Here is a 13,698-nt window from a genome sequence, read left to right on the forward strand (position 1 = left end):
ACCAGTCTGTGGGCGTTTTTGCTGTTGTTGAGGTAATTCAAGGAATATGTAGATATAGGTAGAGGTAAAGGGACTATGCATAGATAATGAACAGAGAGTAGCAGCAGCGTAAAAATGGGGGGTGGAGTGGGGACAATACAAATAGGTAGCCGTTTGATGAGCTGTTCAGCAATCCTATGGCTTGGGGGGTAGAAGCTGTTAAGAAGCCTTTTGGACCTAGACTTGGCGCTCTGGTACCGCCTGCCGTGCGGTAGCAGAGAAAACATTCTATGACTACAGTAGGGTGGCTGGAGTCTTTGGTAATTTTTTGGGCCTTCCTCTGACACCGCCTGGAATATAGGTCCTGGATGGCAGGAAGCTTGGCCCCAGTGATGTGCTGGGCCATTCGCACTACCTTCTAACAGTTCCCTGTTAGTCCTATAGGTGATGCTGTGTTAAATCTGAGCTCTCTTCCCTTCCTCTCCTCTCCTCCTCCCTCTCTCCTCTCAGTGATGGAGCAGCAGCAGGGGGAGGGTGCTCCGGGGGGTGTGGTCTCGGGGGTGCGGACCCCTCCCGTAAGGATGAACAGTAAACTGGCCAGTCTGGGACGGATCTTTAAACCCTGGAAGTGGAGGAAAAAGAAGCAGCAGAACTCCTCAGGTGACCAAGATGGACACTTGATTTTTATCTAACGGAATGTATGTGTGGGATGAACCTACTGATATTGTTCTGTGTGTTTCAGCTGTAGAGAGGAAGGCAGCGGTACCATTGACCCCAGACCAACTGGTTAGGAGGGGCCTGGAGACCCCAGACCAACTGGTTAGGAGGGGCCTGGAGACCCCAGACCAGCTGGTTAGGAGGGGCCTGGAGACCCCAGACCAACTGGTTAGGAGGGGCCTGGAGACCCCAGACCAACTGGTTAGGAGGGGCCTGGAGGGGACTGAGCCAGGTATACACACACACACACACACACACACACACACACACACACACACACACACACACACACACACACCCACACACACACACACACACACACACACACACACACACACACACACACACACACACACACACACACACACACACACACACAACAACCCACTGTAATAGTAAAAAGTGAATACTTTCATGCCGATAAACTTCTGTATAACTCCTGTGTCTGTGTATGTGTTTAGAGTGTTGTGAGGCGTGTGGGGGGGTAGAGGACCCTCCCAGGCAATCAGATGCAGAGGAGGAGGAACCTCTGGCTCCCCTGGCAACCACCTCAGAGGACCTGATCAGCGACGAAGACAACCCCTCTACAGGTACGACCTCTGACCTCCGACCTCTAACCTCTGACCCCTCTACAGGTAGGACAAATGTCCCTCCAAATTTTGATTTAGGACTGTAGTGCAGTGTCGGCTGTTTTCATGAACCTCTGCAGTCATATTATGTATGGCATCTTCTTATAAAGGCACAATGATAGGAGATCAGAACCACCGTAAGCCAGCTGATTCATTTCAGATTTACAAGAAAACTTTTAATATCAATAATTTGACAGAGGACTGTGTTGTTGATGATGATACTGTTTGTTTCAGTGGTGGACCTGACAGAGGATATTGTGATGGTCCCTAGCCAGAGTGAGGAGGGTGGAGAGGAGGATGCGTCCCTCTGTGAGTCCTGTGTGGACAATACCCTGGGACAGGCTGAGACAGGAGGGGGACAGGAGACACCCCACCCAATGGACCCCCCATCCTGCCGGGCCGGCACCCCGCCACCCCCCAACCGGCCTAAACTACTGACCAGGCTGGGCAGTCTAGAGGGTAAGTCTCAAATCAGCTTCCAACTAGCCTCTGTTACTGGCCTGTTAGCCTGCTAGCTAACGCTAAGAAGCCTCATACTGCTGGCTTAATCCGGTCCAAGCTGGGCTGACAGGGGGTTAGGTTGAACTATCACAGATCATCATAGTATATTATACCTCTCTCCACCAGGCTAGTATGTTATATATATATATACTGTATTCAGGGCATTCGGAAAGTATTCAGACCCCTTGAGTCTGTCCACATTTTGTTATATTACAGCCTTATTCTAAAATGATCAGTCCACACACAATACCCCATAATGACAAAGCAAAAACAGGTTTTGAGTCATTTTTGAAAAACAAATTATAAATAAAATCACATTTAGATAAGTTTTCAGACCCTTTACTCAAAACTTTGTCGAAGCACCTTTGGCAGTGATTACAGCCTCAAGTCTTCTTGGGTATGACGCTACCAGCTTGGCACACTTGTATTTGGGGAGTTTCTCCCATTCTTCTCTGCAGATCCTCTCAAGTTCTGTCAGATTGGATGGGGAGCGTTGCTGCACAGCTATTTTCAGGTCTCTCCAGAGATGTTCGATCAGGTTCAAGTCCGGGCTCTGGTTGGGCCACTCAAGGACATTCAGAGACTTGTCACGAAGACCATCCTGCGTTGTCTTGGCTGTGTGCTTAGGGTTGTTGTCCTGTTGGAAGGTGAATCTTCGCCCCAGTCTGAGGTCCTGAGCTCTCTGGAGCAGGTTTTTATCAAGGATCTTTCTGTACTTTGTTCCGTTCATCTTTCCCTTGATCCTGACAAGTCTCCTAGTCCCTTCCGCTGAAAAACATCCCCACAGCATGATGCTGCCACCACCATGCTTCACCGTAGGGATGGTGTCAGGTTTCCTCCAAACGCGACGCTTAGCATTCAGGCCCAAGCGTTCAATCTTGGTTTCATAAAAATTTATTTTATTTGTCATTTGCGCCAAATACAACAGGTGTACTGTGAAATGCTTACTTACAAGCCCTTAACCGACAATGCAGTTCTAAGAAAATAGAGCTAAGTAATTGTTTATTAAAAAATGTAAGTAAAATAGAAAACATTGAAAAAGGTAACAATAAAATAACAATAATGAGGCTATATACAGGGGTTACTGAGGCAATGTGCAGTGTGTACAGGTGTCAAAGTGATTTGTACATGTAGGAGACCAGAGAATCTTATTTTTCATGGTCTGAGAGTCCTTTAGGTGCCTTTTGGCAAACTGCAAGTGGGCTGGCGTGTCTTTTACTGAGGAGTGGCTTCTGTCTGGCCACTCTACCATAAAGACCTGATTGGTGGAGTGCTGCAGAGATGGTTGTCCTTCTGGAAGATTCTTCTATCTCCACAGAGGAACTCTGGAGCTCTGTCAGAGTGACATCAGGTTCTTGGTCACCTCCCTGACCAAGGCCGTTCTCCCCCGATTGCTCAGTTTGGTCGGGCGGCCGGGCGGCCAAACATCTTCCATTTAACAATGATGGAGGCCACTGTGTTCTTGGGGACCTTCAATGCTGCAGAAAATTTTTTTGTACCTTGACACAATCCTGTCTCGTAGTTCTACTGACAATTCCTTCGACCTCATGGCTTGGTTTTTGCTCTGACGTGCACTGTCAACTGTGGGACCTTATATAGACAGGTGTGTGCCTTCCCAAATCATGTCCAATCAATTGAATTTACACAGGTGGACTCCGTCTCAAGCATGATCAATGGAATGTGGTATGCACCTGAGCTCATTTTCGAGTCTCATAGCAAAGAGTCTGAATACTTATGTTGATAAGGTATTTCAGTTTCGTATCAATTAGCACCATTAGCACCATCTGGACAAGAGGAATACCTATGTGAGAATGCTGTTCATCGACTACAGCTCGGCATTTAACACCATAGTACCCTCCAAGCTCGAGACCCTGGGTCTCGACCCGACGTGTGCAACTGGGTACTGGACTTCCTGACGGGCCGCCCCCAGGTGGTAAGGGTAGGCAACAACATCTCCACCCCGCTGATCCTCAACACTGGGTCCCCACAAGGGTGCGTTCTGAGCCCTCTCCTGTACTCCCTGTTCACCCACGACTGCGTGGCCACACACGCCTCCAACTCAATCATCAAGTTTGCGGACGACACAACAGTGGTAGGCTTGATTACCAACAATGACGAGACGGCCTACAGGGAGGAGGCGAGGGCCCTCAGAGTGTGGTGTCAGGAAAATAACCTCACACTCAACGTCAACAAAACTAAGGAGATGATTGTGGACTTCAGGAAACAGCAGAGGGAACAACCCTCTATCCACATCGATGGAACAGTAGTGGAGAGGGTAGTAAGTTTTAAGTTCCTCGGCATACACATCACAGACAAACTGAATTGGTCCACCCACACAGACAGCATCGTGAAGAAGGCGCAGCAGCGCCTCTTCAACCTCAGGAGGCTGAAGAAATTCGGCTTGTCACCAAAAGCACTCACAAACTTCTACAGATGCACAATCGAGAGCATCCTGACGGGCTGTATCACCGCCTGGTACGGCAACTGCTCCGCCCACAACCGTAAGGCTCTCCAGAGGGTAGTGAGTTCTGCACAACGTTTCACTGGGGGCAAACTACCTGCCCTCCAGGACACCTACACCTCCCGATGTTACAGGAAGGCCATAAAGATCATCAAGGACAACAACCACCCAAGCCACTGCCTGTTCACCCCGCTATCATCCAGAAGGCGAGGTCAGTACAGGTGCATCAAAGCTGGGACCGAGAGACTGAAAAACAGCTTCTATCTCAAGGCCATCAGACTGTTAAACAGCCACCACTAGCATTGAGTGGCTGCTGCCAACACACTGACTCAACTCCAGCCACTTTAATAATGGGAATTGATGGGAAATTATGTAAAATATATCACTAGCCACTTTAAACAATGCTACCTAATATAATGTTTACATACCCTACATTATTCATCTCATATGTATACGTATATACTGTACTCTATCATCTACTGCATCTTTATGTAATACATGTATCACTAGCCACTTTAACTATGCAACTTTGTTTACATACTCATCTCATATGTATATACTGTACTCGATACCATCTACTGTATCTTGCCTATGCTGCTCTGTACCATCACTCATTCATATATCTTTATGTACATATTCTTTATCCCCTTACACTTGTGTATAAGACAGTAGTTTTGGAATTGTTAGTTAGATTACTTGTTGGTTATTACTGCATTGTCGGAACTAGAAGCACAAGCATTTCGCTACACTCGCATTAACATCTGCTAACCATGTGTATGTGACAAATAAAATTTGATTTGATGATTTGATTACAACCATTCTACCCAGGACCTTCACCATTATATTTACCAACAGAGCAACAGTAACATTATATTATTATAATACTCTCTCCAGGTCCTCACCCTTTCCCTAAGTCGGGTGCTAACCCAGAGAGGAAGAAGTCTCCAGCCACTTTCCCCAGGACCTTCACTCTGCCCAGAACCTCCCCAGACTCCTTGCTGAGAGGACGGATCACCACGCCTACTGGCTCTCCTCACCTGGGGATGCTGCACCCCCCACCACCACCCAGCTGCATCATTGAGGAGCTCCATCGCGCCCTGGCCACCAAACACAGACAGCACAGGTAGGACACCAATCAATCACCAAACACAGACAGCACAGGTAGGACACCAATCAATCAATCACCAAACACAGACAGCACAGGTAGGACACCAATCAATCAATCACCAAACACAGACAGCACAGGTAGGACACCAATCAATCAATCACCAAACACAGACAGCACAGGTAGGACACCAATCAATCAATCACCAAACACAGACAGCACAGGTAGGACACCAATAAATCAATCACCAAACACAGACAGCACAAGTAGGACACCAATCAATCAATCACCAAACACAGACAGCACAAGTAGGACACCAAACACAGACAGCACAGGTAGGACACTAATCACAGACAGCACAGGTAGGACACCAATCATTCTATTATTGATAAAGCCCTTTTTACATCTGCATTCGTCACAAAGTGCTTTACAGATAACCAGCCTAAAACCCCTAAGAGCAAGCAATGCCGAGACAGAAGCCACAGTGACGAGGAAGAACTGCCCCAGTCAATCAATCAATCAATCACCGAGCACAGACAGGACAGGTAGATGGATGGAAAGCATGTTGTTGTAGGGTAAAGTGCCTTGCTCAAGGCCACAACGGTTAAGGATTGTTAGGATGTGAACCCAGTAGCCCTTCAGTTGCCAGATCAATCCCCCCTTTTATTTGAAGGTATGTATGTGCTCTGTTGTCCTCCAGTTTCCAACCAAAGGAGATACACTCTTCTCCGAAGCGTCGGTCCGACGGTCATCTGTTGCATACAGCCAGCGTGGAGAAAGAGCTGTTCGGAGCCTCGGAGAGAGAGAAGGAGAGAGAGAAGGAGAGGGAGAAGGAGAGGGAGAAGGAGAGAGAGAAGGAGAGAGAGAGAGAGTCAGATGAGAACAAGGAGAACAGACGTCTAGACGATCCTGACCGTTGGAACGACTCCGTCATCTCCGGTAAACACACCCACACCCACCCACCCACCCACACCCACCCACCCACACCCACCCACCCACCCACCCACCCACACCCACACCCACACCCACCCACACCCACACCCACACCCACACCCACACCCACACCCACCCACACACCCACCCACACCCACACCCACCCACACCCACACCCACACCCACCCACACCCACACCCACCCACCCACCCACACCCACACCCACCCACCCACCCACCCACCCACCCACCCACCCACCCACCCACCCACCCACACCCACCCACCCACACCCACACCCACACCCACCCACACCCACACCCACACCCACCCACCCACCCACCCACCCACACCCACACCCACCCACACCCACCCACACCCACACCCACCCACACCCACCCACCCACCCACCCACCCACCCACACCCACCCACCCACCCACACCCACACCCCCACCCACCCACCCACACCCACCCACCCACCCACCCACACCCACACACCCACACCCACACCCACCCACCCACCCACCCACCCACCCACACACACCCACACACACACACACCCACCCACCCACCGATCCACGCACACGCACAGAAACACACACACAAACACACAAACACACAAACATGCACACGCACAGAAACACACACACACAAACACACATGCACACACACATGCACACAAACACGCACACATGCACACAAACACACAAACACACAAACATGCACACGCACAGAAACACACACACAAACACACATGCACACACACATGCACACAAACACGCACACATGCACACAAACACGCACACATGCACACAAACACACGCGCACAAACACACGCACAGAAACACACACGCACGCGCACATAAACACACACACATGCACACGCACGCAAACACACACACATAGAAGCACACAAACACACACACATAGAAACACACATTCAGCCAATCAGTGTTTGGCTGTGCTGCTGTAGTGCATTGTGTCCTCTACTCTCTGAGGCCTCAGAGTATCTCTCCTCTCCTATATGTGTACACACCTTCAAATTAGTGGATTCGGCTATTTCAGCCATACCCGTTACTGATAGGTGTATAAAATCGAGCACACAGCCATGCAATCTCCATAGACGAACATTGTCAGTAGGTCTTAGCATCATGTCTGATTCTCTGTAATAATGGTATGGGAATAATAATGCATTGTCAGTCTGTCTTAGCATCATGTCTGATTCTCTGTAATAATGCTAAGGGAATAATAATGCATTGTCAGTAGGTCTTAGCATCATGTCTGATTCTCTGTAATAATGGTATGGGAATAGTAATGCATTGTCAGTAGGTCTTAGCATCATGTCTGATTCTCTGTAATAATGCTAAGGGAATAATAATGCATTGTCAGTAGGTCTTAGCATCATGTCTGATTCTCTGTAATAATGGTATGGGATTAATATTGCATTGTCAGTAGGTCTTAGCATCATGTCTGATTCTATGTAATAATGGTATGGGAATAATAATGCATTGTCAGTAGGTCTTAGCATCATGTCTGATTCTCTGTAATAATGCTAAGGGAATAATAATGCATTGTCAGTAGGTCTTAGCATCATGTCTGATTCTCTGTAATAATGCTAAGGGAATAGTAATGCATTGTCAGTAGGTCTTAGCATCATGTCTGATTCTCTGTAATAATGCTAAGGGAATAATAATGCATTGTCAGTAGGTCTTAGCATCATGTCTGATTCTCTGTAATAATGGTATGGGAATAATAATGCATTGTCAGTAGGTCTTAGCATCATGTCTGATTCTCTGTAATAATGCTAAGGGAATAATAATGCATTGTCAGTAGGTCTTAGCATCATGTCTGATTCTCTGTAATAATGGTATGGGAATAGTAATGCATTGTCAGTAGGTCTTAGCATCATGTCTGATTCTCTGTAATAATGCTAAGGGAATAGTAATGCATTGTCAGTAGGTCTTAGCATCATGTCTGATTCTCTGTAATAATGCTAAGGGAATAATAATGCATTGTCAGTAGGTCTTAGCATCATGTCTGATTCTCTGTAATAATGGTATGGGAATAATAATGCATTGTCAGTAGGTCTTAGCATCATGTCTGATTCTCTGTAATAATGCTAAGGGAATAATAATGCATTGTCAGTAGGTCTTAGCATCATGTCTGATTCTCTGTAATAATGGTATGGGAATAGTAATGCATTGTCAGTAGGTCTTAGCATCATGTCTGATTCTCTGTAATAATGCTAAGGGAATAGTAATGCATTGTCAGTAGGTCTTAGCATCATGTCTGATTCTCTGTAATAATGGTATGGGAATAGTAATGCATTGTCAGTAGGTCTTAGCATCATGTCTGATTCTCTGTAATAATGCTAAGGGAATAATAATGCATTGTCAGTAGGTCTTAGCATCATGTCTGATTCTCTGTAATAATGCTAAGGGAATAATAATGCATTGTCCGTAGGTCTTAGCATCATGTCTGATTCTCTGTAATAATGGTATGGGAATAATAATGCATTGTCAGTAGGTCTTAGCATCATGTCTGATTCTCTGTAATAATGGTATGGGAATAGTAATGCATTGTCAGTAGGTCTTAGCATCATGTCTGATTCTCTGTAATAATAATGCATTGTCAGTAGGTCTTAGCATCATGTCTGATTCTCTGTAATAATGGTATGGGAATAATAATGCATTGTCAGTAGGTCTTAGCATCATGTCTGATTCTCTGTAATAATGGTATGGGAATAATAATGCATTGTCAGTAGGTCTTAGCATCATGTCTGATTCTCTGTAATAATGGTATGGGAATAGTAATGCATTGTCAGTAGGTCTTAGCATCATGTCTGATTCTCTGTAATAATGCTAAGGGAATAGTAATGCATTGTCAGTAGGTCTTAGCATCATGTCTGATTCTCTGTAATAATGGTATGGGAATAGTAATGCATTGTCAGTAGGTCTTAGCATCATGTCTGATTCTCTGTAATAATGCTGAGGGAATAGTAATGCATTGTCAGTAGGTCTTAGCATCATGTCTGATTCTCTGTAATAATGGTATGAGAATAGTAATGCATTGTCAGTAGGTCTTAGCATCATGTCTGATTCTCTGTAATAATGCTAAGGGAATAATAATGCATTGTCAGTAGGTCTTAGCATCATGTCTGATTCTCTGTAATAATGCTAAGGGAATAATAATGCATTGTCAGTAGGTCTTAGCATCATGTCTGATTCTCTGTAATAATGGTATGGGAATAATAATGCATTGTCAGTAGGTCTTAGCATCATGTCTGATTCTCTGTAATAATGGTATGGGAATAGTAATGCATTGTCAGTAGGTCTTAGCATCATGTCTGATTCTCTGTAATAATGCTAAGGGAATAGTAATGCATTGTCAGTAGGTCTTAGCATCATGTCTGATTCTCTGTAATAATGGTATGGGAATAGTAATGCATTGTCAGTAGGTCTTAGCATCATGTCTGATTCTCTGTAATAATGCTAAGGGAATAGTAATGCATTGTCAGTAGGTCTTAGCATCATGTCTGATTCTCTGTAATAATGGTATGAGAATAGTAATGCATTGTCAGTAGGTCTTAGCATCATGTCTGATTCTCTGTAATAATGCTAAGGGAATAATAATGCATTGTCAGTAGGTCTTAGCATCATGTCTGATTCTCTGTAATAATGCTAAGGGAATAATAATGCATTGTCAGTAGGTCTTAGCATCATGTCTGATTCTCTGTAATAATGGTATGGGAATAGTAATGCATTGTCAGTAGGTCTTAGCATCATGTCTGATTCTCTGTAATAATGCTAAGGGAATAATAATGCATTGTCAGTAGGTCTTAGCATCATGTCTGATTCTCTGTAATAATGCTAAGGGAATAATAATGCATTGTCAGTAGGTCTTAGCATCATGTCTGATTCTCTGTAATAATGGTATGGGAATAATAATGCATTGTCAGTAGGTCTTAGCATCATGTCTGATTCTCTGTAATAATGCTAAGGGAATAATAATGCATTGTCAGTAGGTCTTAGCATCATGTCTGATTCTCTGTAATAATGCTAAGGGAATAATAATGCATTGTCAGTAGGTCTTAGCATCATGTCTGATTCTCTGTAATAATGCTAAGGGAATAGTAATGCATTGTCAGTAGGTCTTAGCATCATGTCTGATTCTCTGTAATAATGCTAAGGGAATAATAATGCATTGTATTTTGTATTGTATTTTCTTTCACCTCCTTTTTATTTTTATTATTATTTTTTAACCTTTATTTAACCAGGTCAAGTCAGTTAAGAACAAATTCTTATTTTCAATGACGGCCTAGGAACAGTGGGTTAACTGCCTGTTCAGGGGCAGAACGACAGATTTGTACCTTGTCAGCTCGGGGGTTTGAACTTGCAACCTTCCGGTTACTCGTCCAATGCTCTAACCACTAGGCTACCCTGCCGCCCCTTGTCTGAAGGACAAGTGGATAAACAGGTTAATGTCAAGCCCGGCATGTTTTTTCAAAATGTGCGCTGGAAGTTGCTAAGAATTTTCACAACGTTCAAGTTTGCGCTCAGCAGGCCTGAAATTAGCTCAGTGCTGACAGGGAACATTGATGATGGGATGTATAGACTATGGACAGTATGTGGATATAATATATAGTATATCTAGAATATGTGGATCATGTAGTGTATATATACTGTATATATATATATATATATATATATATATATATATATATATATATATATATATATATATATGTGATGGGATGTATAGACTATGGACAGTGTGTGGATATAATATATAGTATATCTGTAGAATATGTGGATCATGTAGTGTATATATACTGTATATATATGTGATGGGATGTATAGACTATGGACAGTATGTGGATATAATATATAGTATATCTGTAGAATATGTGGATCATGTAGTGTATATATACTGTATATATATTTGATGGGATGTATAGACTATGGACAGTATGTGGATATAATATATAGTATATCTGTAGAATATGTGGATCATGTAGTGTATATATACTGTATATATATTTGATGGGATGTATAGACTATGGACAGTATGTGGCTTTCACACAGGTATGATTCCGGAGTTAATTAAGCAATTAACATTCCATCATGTGTAAAATTGCAGTGTCCCATTATTTTGTCTATTATGTCAAGAAGAAGAGATCTCAGTGACTTTAAAAGAAGGGTCTCAAAGGAGGGGGTTTAAAGGGGGTGTGTCTCTGTCACCCAATTGAACACTTCTGGGAGATTCTAGAGACATTTTCCACCACCATCATCAAGACACCAAATTATGGAAATTCTCGTGGAAGAATGTTTTCACATCCCTCCAATAGAGTTCCAGACACTTGTAGAATCTATGCCAAGGAGGTGCATTGAAGCTGTTATGGCTCGTGGAGGCCCAATGCCCTATTAAGATGTGATTGTTTCCTTTATTTAGGAGTAGATTATGAGACGAGAGGGATAAAGGGTGACCGAATGGGGAATGGAACCACTGCCTCCAGGGGGATATGTTGTCCAATGCAGTAGTACTACCACTATACCAGCCCCTGGCCCTATATAATACATTGTTCACAGTATAAATAAATTCACTGTCTTTATCAATAGAGTTGCAATAAACGTTATCCCATCGTAGTTGTTTCATGAAATGTTTTTCACATACTTGGCAGCTAAAAGCTGAATTACAGTACACAACACCAAAATAAATGATCTAATGACTCTGCCTCCTCACAGCAGAATCTGCAGAGCTGGGAAGATTGTATCCTCCATATATATAACATTCTATTGTTGCACGGATTTCGTATAGTAATTTAAATTGAAAAATCAGAAGTTTTTACTCCGGTGTTGTTTTGCGTATCAATTCATAAACCATGTGCCATGGAATGGGTACATCGATAATCTCTTCACAACTATTTTGCAGTTTATATGGCACAGCTGCCAGTTTTTGGTCCTTAAATGAAATTGGTATATGCTTTTATTTGTCACACTTTTCTTTAACCATTTATGTTCTTTAATACAAGTTCCTTACTTTTCCCCCCTTCTACTTGCCTCTTCCATTTTTGTGGTAATGCTGCAATTAGTTGGTTGTAATTTTGGGTAGAGCAGACATTTCCATATGTCTATGTTAGCTGCATGTGTGACATAACTCCACCAGTCCTATTTATGATATCATTGACTAAAATTATACCTTTTTGAAAAATACATTTGTTTTTAATCAATTAGTATATTTGAGGTTAACCACAATATTTGTTGTATTATTTGTTCTGTCTTTCAGGTGGATTAAACTGAAATTGCAACAAACTTTATAAGGCTTGTTTGAAAAAGAACAATATTTTGGAGATGATTTCCTTTTCAAATAACCTAAGTGAGAGGTTGTAATCTGAATAAAGGGAGAGGTTGTGATCTGAATAAAGGGAGAGGTTGTAATCTGAATAAAGGGAGAGGTTGTGATCTGAATAAAGGGAGAGGTTGTGATCTGAATAAAGGGAGAGGTTGTAATCTGAACAAAGGGAGAGGTTGTGATCTGAATAAAGGGAGAGGTTGTAATCTGAATAAAGTGAGAGGTTGTGATCTGAATAAAGGGAAAAGGCCCTTCCTGAACATAGGATGAGACATTCCTACCAATTTACTAGAAAACCAGTTTGGATTTAAGTATAACTTTTGTATGACTGATGCCTTTAGTGAGAGGTCTAATGCTTTAATGTTTAATCATTTCTGCCCTCCGAATTCATACTCGTTGTATAAATAGGCCCTTTTAATTTGGTAAAGCTTGCTATTACAACTAAAATGGAATATTTTTTGTTTCTATAATTTAAAAAGCAGGTCACTAGCTGTAGGCAAAACCATAAGCAAATAGGTAAACTGTGATATGACTAAAGAGTTACAGTTTTTTACAATCCCTTTGGCACTAATTTCAAAGCCTTGTGGTCATTTTTCAAAACTCTAGACACAAAACTCAAAACGGTCATCACTTGTAACACAGGCTGTCCAATGTTCAAAACATTGCATTGTGCATTCATATCTTTAAAGAAACCTTGCACTTGCAGAATCATTGGTTCAAATAACTAATGTATCATGAAATACCACAAGAACATTCATTTAGATCAGCCACACACAAGATACCAATAGTTTCACTGTGTAGTTGTTCGTACAATCAGTAAATATTGTAATACAAAATACGTGACACATGTTTCATTATGCTACTACACGTGAATACATCACTGTAAAATAACTAGTAGAGTGAATACTGCAGACACAGTGGAATCATTGAACAAAATATGAAATGTTTTGATGAAATACAATAAGATCACAACATAGGTTTCTTGAAATCAAAGCAAAAATAATTTGCTACAAAAAAAGAAAAA

General features: G+C 42.9%; 1 protein-coding gene across 1 annotated transcript; it reads left to right on the forward strand.

The window, feature by feature from the left end:
• Positions 1–489: 489 nt before the first annotated feature.
• LOC135536047 (phosphatase and actin regulator 3-like) lies at positions 490–6,331 on the forward strand (the record flags this gene model as incomplete). Its single annotated transcript, XM_064962437.1, has 6 exons — positions 490–639; positions 722–928; positions 1,158–1,286; positions 1,560–1,784; positions 5,182–5,410; positions 6,093–6,331. Coding segments are annotated over 6 exons (1,179 nt in total), but the record flags the coding sequence as incomplete, so codon positions are not given.
• Positions 6,332–13,698: the final 7,367 nt, after the last annotated feature.

The sequence above is a fragment of the Oncorhynchus masou genome, unplaced genomic scaffold (assembly GCF_036934945.1).
Source record: "Oncorhynchus masou masou isolate Uvic2021 unplaced genomic scaffold, UVic_Omas_1.1 unplaced_scaffold_5498, whole genome shotgun sequence".
Classification (NCBI taxonomy): Eukaryota; Metazoa; Chordata; class Actinopteri; order Salmoniformes; family Salmonidae; genus Oncorhynchus; species Oncorhynchus masou.